Source organism: Macrobrachium rosenbergii, chromosome 13 (assembly GCF_040412425.1).
Source record: "Macrobrachium rosenbergii isolate ZJJX-2024 chromosome 13, ASM4041242v1, whole genome shotgun sequence".
NCBI classification, from domain to species: domain Eukaryota; kingdom Metazoa; phylum Arthropoda; class Malacostraca; order Decapoda; family Palaemonidae; genus Macrobrachium; species Macrobrachium rosenbergii.
The window spans coordinates 10903767-10919129 of NC_089753.1; the positions used below are offsets into that span (position 1 = coordinate 10903767).

Consider the following 15363-nt stretch of genomic DNA (forward strand, 5'->3'; position numbering starts at 1 on the left):
AGATTACATTCATCTCTCATCACCACAAAGGTTGAAAATGAAACTTTCCTAAAGAAAATGGCGCATTCCATTCAAAAGCAAATCAACGTATGAATGGTTAGCACGAGAAATCTTGATGAATGCATTTTCATTTTTGGGATTTCTGAGAAAAATGCCATAATGAAACCTTTGCCTCATCTTTGCCTCTCCGCAAGTTGAAAGTTTTTCTTCTTGAGGATGTTCATTTTCATTAGCTTTGTGAGATATAGTGTATATATACTGTAATAGATTCCTTACTGATACTTTTGTCATTAATAAACTACAGTAAAATGAATGGTTATCACTTTGCAAACCTGTCAAAAATATTCAAATGGGTAACAAGAATGTTAAAATTAAAACAATGTACACCTAAAATTATAAGCCATACGCAGGAAATTAAAACTCCAGTCTACGTTACCTTTCAGAGCTTAATAGAAAATTCCAGAGAATCCTCATATAGAAACCTCACAAGCAGTATGTTTTGGACAAATCTGACTTAACATAGATTACAAACGCCCTATCACCTAAAACACGGTGATAAAAATGAACTTGTTCTTTATCTCTTTAAAATGCGCTTTGTTCCTACAGTCCATATGATTAGAAAAAGCATTCTAGTGAAAATGTTTTCTTCATTCAAAGAAACTGTGAATAGCTATTGTAATGGAAAAGGTTCAAATCACAAGGCACCCAGACTTCGCTTGTCTGACCCATGGAACTAACGAGACACGAAAAACTGGGGTTATTCACGAAGGAATTAAAAAGGCATTTACTTACAAAAAATAATGACTCTGAACAGCTAATTTTTCAAGTTACTTATACGCAAGAATTAATATGTAAAATGGGACATCTGACGCACCGAATGATGGTCGAGTAGACGACCTCCCAAGAATAAACAAAAAAAGAATGATGATCATGACAAGGAGAAATCATGACAATTCTGATGAACATACCTTAATATATCAAACTTTATTCTTCTTTAAATGGATTTCTTGAACAGATAAATTCTGCAAGATAATAACAGGCCTACAGCTGTTGATAGTTTTTAATAACAACTCGCTACTCATCATTTTAGAGGCCCATTAACACGTTATCTCGCATCGGGAGAAAGTGATTTTTGGCAATTATGTCATTCCGTCTTTGTCCATCATAAAAGACTATTTTACTGGTCTGCAAGCTGAAATTAAAACCGGTTTGTCTGAATTCTTGTTTAAATTTCCCTCAAATTTTCATCCATTAAGTCTCTGCTCTTATACTAAAAAATAAATGAAAAAAAAAAAAAAATTCTACAATGACCTGCAAGCTGAAATTACCGCTCAGACTCTAAATATTAAGCTTATCTTTCGCTCTGAGAAGAATCTAGCCATTCGAGTTTCTTTTACAACAACAATAATAACAATAATAATAATAATAATAATAATAATAATAATAATAATAATAATAATAATAATAAACTGACCTGGAAAGTGAAATATAAAGGAAGACCAAACCTGACTTCCTCTTCTTCCGCAGTTAAGCCAGAATTCAAGTACGTGGCCAACATGCACGGGAACGAGGTCGTCGGACGAGAGCTGCTCCTCGGGCTGGCGGATTACCTCTGCACCGCCTGGCTGGAGAAGGACAAGGACATCCGGAAGCTAATATCTGCGACCAGGATCCATCTCTTGCCCTCTCTCAATCCAGATGGATGGCAGCTAGCAACAGAAACGGTCTGTTTATGTTAATTCAGTTTTCGGAGTCTTAAATGCAAGGTTTTTACAATTTCGGGTTAAAGTAATGAGCTTGAAAAGGATAGATCTATTATAGTAGATCTATTATAGTAACACCTCAACTTAACGGCTTTCTACACTTGTCAGCTACATCATTATCATCATTTCTTGCTATGCTGCCATTTTAAAGGTGATAATTTTTTGATAAATCTCTTAAATTGAATGGTAAGATTAAAAGTTTATAGTTTATGTTGGGAACTATGTAGAATTAGTGTTAGCTGTAAAATATCTAGAAAATACTAAAGTGCAGGCTATAATATAGGCTTTTTCTTACTGAACAGACTTTGTGCTTATCATAAAGCCAAAAACACAGAGTCTGTTAAAGTTGAACGTCAGATTTGGGAACATACACCGTCTGGAAAAACCGTAAATATAAGAAAAAGAATGTAACCAGATAACGAGAAGTGGAAAATATTACTACGGGACAGAGTAGAATGAAATGCGCAGGCTATAAAGTTTATAATAGATTAAATTCTGTGTTTTAATTGCCTATCCCATCGGTGTTTGCAATGAGAAGTATGAATAATCTTCCCTTTCATGAACAGGGAGGTAAGGACTACCTCACAGGTCGAGCCAATAACAACAGCGTCGACCTGAACCGCGACTTCCCCGACCTGGACCGGATCATGTACAGCAACGAGATCCGGCACGTTCAGCACAACAACCATTTGATGGACCACTTCCGGGCCCTGGACCACCAGGTAAAGGAAATAAAACTAATTCTGTGCTACCTGTATCCAGGGTGACACAAATGATCATTAATTTTAATTACGCTTTTAATTTTCCGACTCTATTGGATGGATCGCCTCTGGGCCTTTGGACATTTTCCAAACGACCTATTGGGCCATCCCGCAGCCATACCCCCAAATGGATAATAAACTCAGTCATATTGCAATTTCTATCGCTGGGGTGACATTTCAAAATTACATATTTTTGGGTCCGGCTTAGAAAATGAAAACTATCTTGAATAATTAATGAACTCCCTGTAGCCCCATATTACTAGTAAATAACAAAAGTTTATTTAACCTCTGCAAATGGGAAACTAACATGAATATTTGTTATAATTGGCTTAGCATATACAAATTCCTTTGAAATACCCGATGAACAGTCTCTGCCTCTTGGATCACCAGGAAATATTGTTAATTCTGTTTTTCTAAACCTATATATTATACATGATTAAACGTTTCGTTTTAAACACCCATTTTCGCGGTGAACATTAAAATTAAATTTATGCTTTGGGACATCAACAGAAATTAATAATTTTCCGAGTTTATATTGCATTTTGCCTGAAAGATTTATTAAGTTTCTGCAATACAGATAAAAAAAATTTAACTTCATCGTTCAACATTCCTGTTCCATGACAAAAACAAATTAAGAGTGTAGTCTGTAGACTGAATGTGACAAGTATTCAGGTTAATGAAATCTCTGATGATTATGATGATTATAAAAATAATGTTTAACGAACAATTGCAATTAACTTATTTAGGAAGCTAGAAAGCACATGCAAGATTTAGGTGCATGGTGCTACCTGTGTTTGCGTAGGAAACAATTCACGATTGGTAAATTTTTGCAGCGGGGAGTTCATCCTCGATTCAGAAATAAAACATTAATACGGTCAAACGACTACTGGCTTCCTTTACCTCTTATCTGAAGTCACCAGTCAGGGGAAAATAATAATACTAAAAAAATGAGACACTATTCCTTCCTATTTCCTCGTTCAGCCTCAGCCTGAGACCTGGGCCGCCATGGAGTGGATAATGAACATTCCCTTCGTCCTCTCTGCCAACTACCATGGAGGTGACCTGGTGGCTAACTACCCCTACGACGCCTCCAGGTCGGGCGCCGCCCAAGAGTACGCAAGGAGTCCTGACGATGATACGTTCAAGTGAGTTTTTTCAAGTCGTAACTCATACATTTTGAGTTTTCAAAATTACCCAAAACTCATTTCTTTCCCAAGTCATATATGTCAGTGAATTTTTAGCATGTCCTAAACTTCTTTTTCTGTGTATAGGTTTCTGTGGATTTTTAATGTTATCCCTACTTGTTCCTCTCCTAGCTCATCCATTTCAGTGATTTCTTAGCCTCGTCTAATATTATTCCTAAAGTAACTCATATATTTGAGTTTTTAACGCTCACTCAAACTTGTTCCTTTCATACCTCATGTTCTGTTCAAACTTGTTGCTCACGTAGCTTATATATTATTGAGTTTTTAGCATCTCCTAAAAGTGTTTCAATGCATTTTTAACGTTGTCAAAACCTGTTCCTTTCCCAGCTAGCACGATTCCATGAGTTGTTTACGCTGTTCAGACTTGTTCTTCCTTTTTAGCTCATATGATTTTGCGAATTTTTAATGCTATCCACATTTCTTCCTTTCCTAAGTAATATATTTCGGTGAAATTTTAATGCTGTCCTAAAATATTCCGTATTCAGCTCAAGTTTGAGTTTTTAATGTCTCAAACTTGTTCTTTTCCTACCTCATATGTTTCGGTGAAGTTCTAACTTCGGTCCTAACTTCGTCCAAACTTGTTCCTTTCGTAGCTCATACAGTCTCCACTGTTTACTCTCTCAACTCATTTAATCATCGCCAGTCTTTTCCAGTTATCTAGCATAAGACTGGCAGACAGACCACAAGGATGGAAAATTAAAGACCTATAAACGTCTGGTTTTATTTCGAAGGAATCCGAGGACCAGCATTATTCCCCGTTTGTTGTTGTTACAGCCCTTTCGACTACTATAGTATTTTGACAGACAAAAGCACTTATTTGATATCAAGATACAAAAGGCAAGGGTCTTTTCATTCCAAACTAAGCTTGACGCTGAAGCTCAAAAGTCAAATATGGAGTGGCTAGTCCATAAGGAAGCCTATTTTGTTTCTTGTCTAGCAGCTAAAAATGAATACTCTTAAATATAAACCGCACCTTTATATGATAACACTAAGAAAATTCATGTAAAATTCTGTAATTGTATAGTGTCATAAACAACCTATTTCCCTCAAATTTTAGGGTTCAACAAAATTATTTGCTTCATTTCAAAGTTGCATCACACTAAACCCCACACAGGTTTAGCAGTGAAGGAAATATGAAATTACGAGTAAAATTACAATAAAGATAACGGGTTATTGAGAAAACATTACCATCAACAACAAATTTAAACTACATTTATGCAGCTACGTTTTGTTTAGTAAAGCAGAAAGAAGACAGGGACTACAGAGCAAGAGTAGACTGCACTTATACCTCTGTTTCTGTTAAGACCCACGGCACTAGTCGGCATTCTGAGGCCTTTTTCTTTTCATTCATCCCCAGCTTCACGATGGCGGCATTCCTGCAGAGAAGGGAAAAGTGATTTAAATAATAAAATCAAGACACAAAATCACTGTTCTGTTTATTCTGATTATCGTAAACTAGGGGCATACCTCCTTCGTTTTCCTCTTTAAGTATGACCAACATTGGATATGAGTAGAAAAATTTCTTCCAAACTTAGCTTTTGCATAATAATAATGATACTTTCACAGTCATTAATTGTAAGTCAGTTTATTACCTCGAGAATTAGGTTAATTGGAATATTACAAATTTTTTTGTATCTTCCACTTGATAGTGTGCCTCATTCCCCTCGTAAATAAACATATTTACAAAGACAGTCTCCAGCTTTCTTTGGGTGGATGGATGTATGATATTTAGGGTAAAAGCCCAGGCACTGGGGCCAAGAAGGCCATTCAGCGCCCTAATGGAGAGAAAATAAATTATGTTAAAGTTATGAATTCATGGAGGAAATGATTAATAAATAAAGTGAAGTGATGTGACCAATAAATAAGGGTATGAAGTTTAATAAATTATGTGATATATACATAATAAAAAATTTAATGTCATTAAAATACTACCTGATGTAATAAATATATTAAGAAATAAATTAAATATCGTAAAAAAATTTTAACACACTTTAAAAAAGAGATGATAGCAGAAATATCTGCTTCATCTCCCAAAATATCAGACAGGAATTTACCCTGAAAATATCTTTCTCTTTGGTTAAAATATCTGGGGCAGACCACCAGAATGCGCTCCACTGTTAGTGTCTCGTCACAGTAAGCACACTCTGGAGGGCTGCTTCCTTTAAAATAAACTGATGGGTTAGACGAGTGTGCCCAATCCTTAATCTGGTTAAAATAACCTTTGTTCATCTGTCAAGCTGGAATGACGAAGACCACGGTAGTATATTATCCCTAATGTTTCTATATTTCTTATTATTGGCAAGAAGAGGAGAAGTCCACCTTTCTTGCCATTTACTTAAAACATAAGATCTAATGGGACCTTTTAGGTCTGAATGAGGCACTTTTCTGAAAGAGGTTTCTGATAAAATACTTGCAGCTTTCGCTTCCCTGTCTGCCATCTCGTTTCCGCGAATCCCCACGTGAGAAGGGACCCAACACAAAGACTAATTTACGCCTACAATATATAAGAAAAAGCCACTCCTGAACTTTTTGAATTAATGGATGAAAGCTATTAAATTTTTTAATAACTTCTGAGGCGCTTCTAGAGTCTGAGTATATGACAAAATTAGAGTCACTACTTTGAAAAACTAAATCTAGGGCAGAGACTACGGCTGTTAATTCGGCAGTAAATATTGATGCAGAGTCAGGTAATTTAGCTGTGTACGCTGTATCACCAAGGATAACAGCGCAACCAACACCACTATCTGACTTTGATCCATCTGTATAGATCTTTGTAAAATTAGCATGGGTAACATCGTGCTCTAACAGCTTTCTTTGGGTTTAATCCAACTTTTACCTTACCTCTCTATTTGTCATAGCCTTCAGACTTGGCTAGATTAGAACACTGGGTTGTCCACCTCGGCCTCTGCATTATTTAAGGGGAAAAATAATTAAAGCTCTCGCCACCTTTAGTTTCTTGGGTCAGAGTTAGGCAGGCGGCCTTTTTTCTTTTTGTTATTATTATTATTATTCAGAAGATGAACCCCTATTCATATGGAACAGGCTCACAGAGGGCACTGTCTTAAAATTCAAGCTTCCAAAGAATATGGTGTCATTTGAAAGAAGTAACAGAAGGTGGGGACATCTTTAAAATGGAACTAGTGGGTTGCCGATCCCATCAGGCTTCTGCATTCAGAATGAAAACTTCCTACCTTCATCTTTCAGACACTTAGCACAAATCTACGCCGACACGCATCCCCGGATGTCAGACCCAAAGAGGCCTCCCTGTACTCCTGGGGATTACTCCTTCGGCCAGGATGGAGGAGTCACCAACGGCGCAGCCTGGTACAGCGTGCGAGGCGGTAAGGGGCATTCTCATTTTTCGCAAAGGCCATCGGTGAGGGCAAAACAAAGCCTTATATCAGTGTCAGAACTCATGGAAACAAGAAAAAAATGAATAGAGTAAAAATGTGATCACTTGCTTGCCTCCTCTCTCTATTTTTTTTTTTTTATTAAGTTTTAGCTTAAGTTTGGCTTGAATTTCTTTTTAAGGGTTACTTCGACAGCATTAATTAACGTGTTCGCGTTTCAGGCAAACCTTGTGTCATGTCTCAGTGGTGAAACGGAACATTAATTATTCTCACAATGAGGATTCCACCCCCCCAGAAATAAACTTCAATCTCACATAATAATACAATTTTACATATTCTCTCATCTTACAACTGCTTAATAAATCCAAAAACTACAAAACACTAACAAAAAAAATTTCTTAAAAACAAAACTAACTAAAAAAAAACTTTCTTAAAAACAAAAACTATATAAATGACTAACAAAAATATATGTTTCTTAAAAACAATATATATATATATATATATATATATATATATATATATATATATATATATATATATATATATATATATATATATATATATATTTATATATATAATACCATACGCAAGGCGTTGTTGTTATGTGACGTAATTACTACTCCTTTCTCCAGGTATGCAGGACTTCAATTATCTGTCCTCGAATGACATGGAAATCACCTTGGAGGTAGGCTGCGACAAATACCCGCCGGGAGGTGCTCTTGAGCAGGAATGGCTCGACAACAAGCATGCAATGATGGAGTTCATGTGGCAGGTAATTAAACCATTGACGGCTACATTACACTAAGCATATGGCGAGTAGTTCGCAATGGGGCGAATTTTACTGTAATTCAAGGCTTCTTTTGCAATTTGGATAAAACCCAACAAAGCACTGACTAAAATTACATATTCACCAAGTCTTCAGCCTAGCTTTTTTAATTGTGTTTTTGGCTTTTTATGGTCCCTTCTTCGATGATAATAATAATAATAATAATAATAATAATAATAATAATAATAATAATAACAAACTCACTCTCGACAGATTCACACAGGAGTGAAAGGCGTTGTGCGAGACTCGCAGACGGGACAGGGCATTCCAAATGCCGTCATACACGTCAAGAACGTGACAAGGATAAACGACACACACACTCGCGATGACCACATCTACCATGACGTTACTTCAGGTAAGAATAGAACAGAATACGATATAGAATTTAGGCCAAAGGCCAAGCGCTGGGACCTATGATGTCATTCAGCGCTGAAACGGAAATTGACAGTTAAAACGGTTTAAAAGGTGTAACAGGAGGAAAACCTCGCAGTTGCACTATGAAACAAATGTTAGAGAGATAGGAAAGTCAGATGGAAGAAAGAGAATATGAGCGGAGGTACAGTAGAAGGATACTTCAGATAAGACCAGCGTGGCTATGCTGGTTTAATGGTGATAAGAAGATGCCATGCTGACATTAGGCTACATTAATTTAACAATGAGAAAATTGCAAAAATAAAAATGGACAAAATGACAAACGTAGAATACCAGGAAATACACAGCACGAGAGAAGGATTTACTGCAGAGAATAAGCAAAGATATGGTAAACAGTCGTTAAAATTTATTACATTTAATTAAAAGAAAAAGTGTATTTAAACTATTTGGGATTTTAATACATTTTTAAAAATTAAGTCAAATATCTAATTTAATTACTCTAAGTCCTCGAGATTCGTACATGTATAAATATTCTTTCCAGGAATATTTTTTGTATCAAGATTTAGGTAAATTCCGCATCCTGTCTACTCTTCTAAATTAATAGTAGGCTACTTGTAAACAACTCGAATGTGAAGACGTTTTGATATTCGAGTTCATATCATTAGTTCACATGATTACTTTAGCTACCAGTAAGGAAAAACTAATTAAAGTATTATCTTGTATATAAGTCGATTTAACATTTTTCAATGATATTTTGCGTTTGACAATGCAATCAAAATAATTACAAAACTATGCCACCCTCACTTGGGTTATCTACTTCATGATAAAATAATTGGATTTAAAGAAAATTGTGAATTATCTCTCGTCATCTACATACATCAAAAAAAAAAAAAATAATTTCAGCGTTTTTATCTTAATATCTCAAAAGCAAAATTCACTTAACAACAAAAAATAATTATATACGTTATCTTCAGCATGTTTTTAGCTTCCAATCCAATCGTTTCCAACTTTCAATCCTCAATAAATGAAAGTAATAATCAAAATTAATTCTAAGATGAAATTTTGCGGATATCTTCAGAGGGCTGACCGCATCAAATTGATTGACTAATAATTTCCAGTACACGAAGGGGACTACTGGCGTCTCCTGGTCCCTGGCGAGTACGAAGTGACGGCCTCTGCCGAGGGCTACATGCCCCTCACCCACGAGGTGACCGTCACCAACCCCGGGCACTCTGAGGCCATCAGGAGGGACTTCGACCTCACGCCAATCCCTGAGGAGCCCTTTCTTGCCTCAGCCTTTGGTGAGTCTGATGAATATCTCTCTCTCTCTCTCTCTCTCTCTCTCTCTCTCTCTCTCTCTCTCTCTCTCTCTCTCTCTCTCAAACTACTTCTTCCTGAGACTGTTTATTCCTACCACAGATTATGGCTAGTCTATTTATAATGTTGATACATATCATAGTCTAGATTCTCTCTCTCTCTCTCTCTCTCTCTCTCTCTCTCTCTCTCTCTCTCTCAAACTTCCTCTTCCCGAGAGATGTTTAACACAGCTTGCGATGACTTTTATTTAAAATGTTGATAAGTATCATAGTTTAAATTCCCTCTCTCTCTCCCTCTCTCTCTCTCTCTCTCTCTCTCTCTCTCTCTCTCTCTCTCTCTCTCTCTCTCTCTCCATGTTTTCAACTGAAAAGTACCCATAAGTATTAGGGAATCGAGATGGTAAGAGTTCATTGCATGCTGGTCGTTTTTATTTACTTAGATGTGGTTAACGTAACCATAAAAATCCGCATATTTTGGCCCAAAGTAAACTAATAACATTTCTCATATTAACACTAATATATTTGATTGCAGCTCAGGGTCAGATACAAATACAAAATGCAGATATATAACAAACAAAAAAAGACCTTAGTTAAAAAATTAGCAGTTTCATAAACATATACACAACAGGGCGGAATTCCCGACAGTAGTTGACCTTCAACAGTGATCAATAATAAAACGGACGTTAAAATAATAATAATAACAATAATGATAGGAGGTGGAAAATTCGCAAAAGCAATAAAAGTTACACATCCTGTAGTGAACAAAATCACTAGAGTTTCGTATTCAAATATAACGAAATATCGTTTTTCCTCTTTTATCTTTATGTAATTTCATTTATTATCTTTATGCCCTAAAATAATATATAATATATATATATATATATATATATATATATATATATATATATATATATATATATATATATATATATATATATATATATATATATATATATAATATGTGTTGTGTATATATATATATATAAAGGATTTTGAAACAGACTGGTACATAAAAACATCTTTATTTTTGCCGACGTTTCAAGACAACTATCATTTCAATGCAATAAAAAATAAATATTGAAAAAAAAAATACAAAAATCTCTTAAAAAACATTTGTACATATAGTTCATATGTATTCTCAATATTTATTCTTTTATTGCATGAAAATGAGACTAGTTGTCTTGAAATCGGCAAAAATAAAGATGTTTTTATACCATATCAATCCTTGATATGTCTGACTGATATATATATATATATATATATATATATATATATATATATATATATATATATATATATATATATATATATATATATATATATATATATATATATATATATATATATATATATATATATATATATATATATATATATATATATATATATATATATATATATATATATATATATATATATATATATATATACTAATGAATCACAAGAAATCAGACTAATCTCTCTCTCTCTCTCTCTCTCTCTCTCTCTCTCTCTCTCTCTCTCTCTCTCTCTCTCTCTCTCTCTCTCTCAAACTTCTTCCGGAGATTTCATTCCCTACCACAGTTTGCGATAATTTGATTCAAAGCGTCGTTCAGTATCATATTCGAAATCCTCTCTCTCTCTCTTTCTCTCTCTCTCTCTCTCTCCCTCCCCTAAAGGTTAAACCAACCACTAACATAATCTTGAAAAACATACTGAACCACAAACGCAACTCAAAATAGAACGATTTTAAACTGAAGTTAACGATTCTTCTCTTTCAGTCCAAAATTCCTCCGCAGTAACAAATAACCATTAGCGAAAGCATAGTAGGAAAAACTCATTTAATTATAATTATTTACTGTCTTAAACGGAAGAACAAGAATGAAAAGTCTAATTATTATTGCTATTATTGTTATTATTCATAGTGTCTCACTCATTCATGTGCAATAATGGGCAAACGAAGCTAGCGAAGCTATAAGAGAAAACGCAAGAAAAGGGTAAAATAAAGAATGAATATTGTAATTGCCAAAGCTGAAACAGTCATATCTCGACAATTTGATCGCAACCTAGGCTGTTACTCATATTACTCCTTTTCTATAACTTATTAATTTCATAAAACTCTCCTTCTACGTACTTTTAGCGAACATTATCACCAAATAATAATAACGATAATAATTATAAATGCAGCTGTTGAATGAATTTCACAAATTATTTTAAATATAAGATGTATTTTACGATATACTCAACTACGCTCTTCTGTATGTATTTTACGACGCTCTTCTGTATGACGCACATTAAGCCATTCCCCCTAATAATATTAACGCCATTGTTTAAACAATACAATTCACCGCATTCTTTTTTTTTAGTTTAAAAAGGGAGACCAAGATTATAGTGTGACTTACAGCAACCACTATAATCAATCATTGGCCAAAAACGAAATGGACATTTCCACGAAATTTAGGGTTCTCCTACCTGGGTACCGCCTGACAATAACCACAGCGCCCCCCCCCCCTCCACATCCCTCTCGACAAGGGAAGGACGGAGAGAGGGAATGGATGGAATGGGAAGGGTGATGGGAGGGGAGGGGGGGAGGTTACTGAGGGAGTTACACAGAAGGCAGCTTCGACGTGTGTGGTCCCAACATCAACGTGGGTGGCCCAGCACTCGGTGGACCACACACGTTGACGGAATGCTGCATTTATTTGGCGGGGGAGAACACTGGGCCGTTTCTAGACCATGTCGAAGTACTACCGATATCTACCTTTATGGATATATCTTCTATAAAACGCTTCTATACACATAATAACAAAATTTAACAACGAGATAATATCGAAAAGTTTATCAGTATCGATTAAATTGCTGCACCAGAGCGTATACTATAGCGACTGAGAACCTTCCTCCCCCACTGACTGAAATTGGAGTCGCCCAGTCTAGTCTTCCTACCACAAGGAAAACGGGAGTTGACAGGAGACTGCAAATAGGGAGCGCTAATTGTTATTCATCTCCATTTTCTTTGTCTCTTTTAGTTTCAAGTCTCTTTCAGTTTAAATTCTTTCCATACAAAAGTTATAAGGAAGTAAACTTCACAAAAGAAACACGATAAGGAAATCCATCGAAATAAACCCTTACTAAAGTTAGCACTAATGGACTCGACCTTACTGGGACATAACGACCTTGGCCTTCGCGAGGAAATCAATTAGACGAGTCTTATGTTCTGTGAAGGTTACCTCGAATGGTTTCATAGGGACTCGTGGGAGGGGCTATGACACTTCCGTGTGTAAGGACTACAGAGAACGTTGACTCGCTTACGTAACAACTCTATTTTTAACTTCCGTGTTATCTAATGACAAAAGTTCCCTCTCCCGTGCCCTTGCAGGTGTTTCTTCTATATTATCGCAGTGCAGTGGAAAAAAAGAAAATGTGCTTGGTTTTAGAAAATGGATATGGTTTAGAAAATGGGTACGTAGTCTAAGGTCATTCAAAAGGTTACCCTAACGTTCTTTTAATGCTATAAAAAGTTGCGGAAAGGAGATGCGGATAGCTTGCGTGTGTATCTGTAAATATTTGGTACGAGTTTAAAAGGTCGCTTATAATTGGAGCGTCGTTCACTGGAGTCTACAATTTATCCTTTACGGCCTCGGCATCGGTAACGATTTTTATAGCAGGCAAGGACGACCTCGTACAAGGTCCGAGGGTACGTGTCCTTGTCCTTGCTTTTAAGGGGGTCACGAGGCTCTTTGTCCTCGGCGCATAGTTCGAAGACCTTGTAAGGAGGGACAAAGCTCATCTTCTATAGTTGGACCGTGGATAGAAAATGAGTAAGGTCTCATCCTTTCCATGAATGGAACAGAATGCAACTGCCTAACGGACGAGTTTCAAAGCATTGATTTACAAATAGACGACGCTTGCTCGTTAGGTTCTTTGTTATAGTAAATACATAAGGTTTGTACACTTGTGAAGACATCTTAGTGAAACAAGTTCGCATTTCGGGTATTTATGTTGAATGTTATCGACATTTTTTTTTATCTAACCTTGAAGCTCAGTGAGTCAACATCCGCTAGCGTCATTACGGTTAGTAGTCAGATGGTTCTACACAGACGCCGATTATTTTTTTTTTATTATTATTTAGCATACATAATATATGCATATTTTATGATACAGCGTCAGAAATTCACATACATAATATAATGTCACAACTAAGTATGATACTTAAAAAATTAAGCTAATAGTTGTAAAGGATATTTCCACTTTCATTTTATTTTTAGGCGATTTAGTTTATTATAGACGAGATTCGTTCCCGTAGCATATACTGAACACTAGCAAAAAAATCATTATATATATATATATATATATATATATATATATATATATATATATATATATATATATATATATATATATATTTCGTCCAATCTCATGGTAATAAAATGTCTTACTAATAATAATAATAAATTCAAGTACGAACTTTAATCTCAACGGTAATAATTCTAATAAAATTACGCCACCACGAATCAATAACGACACCACCGACTTACAGAAAAAAAAATGTTCCTAGCAATACCATACTTGGCTCGCTTAAAGCCCTTCCCTCTCCCCGACGGCCAAAAACACCGCGACCTCTGCTGCAAGGCCAAGAAACTCGGACAGGCACTTCGCAAGGTCGACGCTTCGTACCCTGCAGACCTCTCGCAAGGGCGTCCTCCGGTGCTAGGAGACTCGGGAGGCTAAAATGCTATGGCTCGGGCCAACCTTCCGTTGTTGGAGCAACGTACCCAACAGACCTTGTGCAAGGGTGTCCTTGAATGCTATGATCATCATCATCATAGAGGCAATCAGAAATCGATTTCCACAGTAGTAATGGCAACATATTAGGAAGTAATGATGCTATGGATACTGATTAAACACTCAAATGAAATATTAGTAATAATATAATAATAATAATGCTTTATTTCTATCAATAAAGGACAGCAAAGTACGAGTAACGATACTAAAGACATTGAAATAACGCTCAAGGTTGAAATGCTATGGTTAAGACGACGCACAGCTGGCTGAGCGTTGTCTGTCTCGGGGCCAGTGTACCCTTCAGATTTCGCACAAGGACCCTCCTTGAATGAATGCTATGAAGCCGAAACGTTATGGCCCGAGACACCAGTAAGACTTCCCTCTCTGCGAAAAGTTTGTCCGGTTCACCTTCGATCACTTTTTTTAATTGCTTAAATTTTGTCAAGATTTCAGCTCCAATTTCACGCCACTGGCAGATTTTTTACTGTAAGTTATTCGATGTATACTGTTTGGGGATATTCCGTCGACATTTTTTTTTATGCCTAAAGGACGTTCTGCAAGTATCAGGTAATGCTGCTGAAAGAACTAAAGCAATTGGATTAATTTCACTTTTGCTGGTGCCTCAGTAACACTGACCATATTCGTAAAATGAAGTTTGACGAATAAAAATGCACTGAAGTTATTTGCTTAGAGCTAACAGAACAGAAATCGTCCAAAGTTGTTTGTTGAGACAAAATTGATTAGTGGTCATTTGCTGATAAACTTTTATCTTTTGACTGGCACTATGGGAAAAATAAACCGTCTCAAGTTCTTTTGACCGAAAATCTATAATAAGAACAGAATAATGGTTCAAACTAAACATGTAAAATAAACCGTAGAAATCCAACTGCTGACAGAAAACTTAATAAAAAGATACCCCAAAAAGCCACTATTTTATTGACAAATAATATCTAATTTAAACAAAATGTAAAAAGTACATGGCTAAAGCAAAACTTCTAAAAAGAAATCC

General features: G+C 35.7%; 1 protein-coding gene across 1 annotated transcript in view; it reads left to right on the forward strand.

Moving 5' to 3' along the window:
* Window positions 1-15363, forward strand: part of LOC136844900 (carboxypeptidase E-like) — a 41851-nt gene that overhangs the window by 9638 nt on the left and 16850 nt on the right. Inside the window, exons 4-10 of the mRNA XM_067114210.1 lie at window positions 1528-1724; window positions 2330-2485; window positions 3506-3669; window positions 6934-7070; window positions 7712-7851; window positions 8119-8260; window positions 9396-9578. Coding sequence (XP_066970311.1) covers window positions 1528-1724; window positions 2330-2485; window positions 3506-3669; window positions 6934-7070; window positions 7712-7851; window positions 8119-8260; window positions 9396-9578 — 1119 coding nt within the window. The remainder of the gene's footprint in view (window positions 1-1527; window positions 1725-2329; window positions 2486-3505; window positions 3670-6933; window positions 7071-7711; window positions 7852-8118; window positions 8261-9395; window positions 9579-15363) is intronic.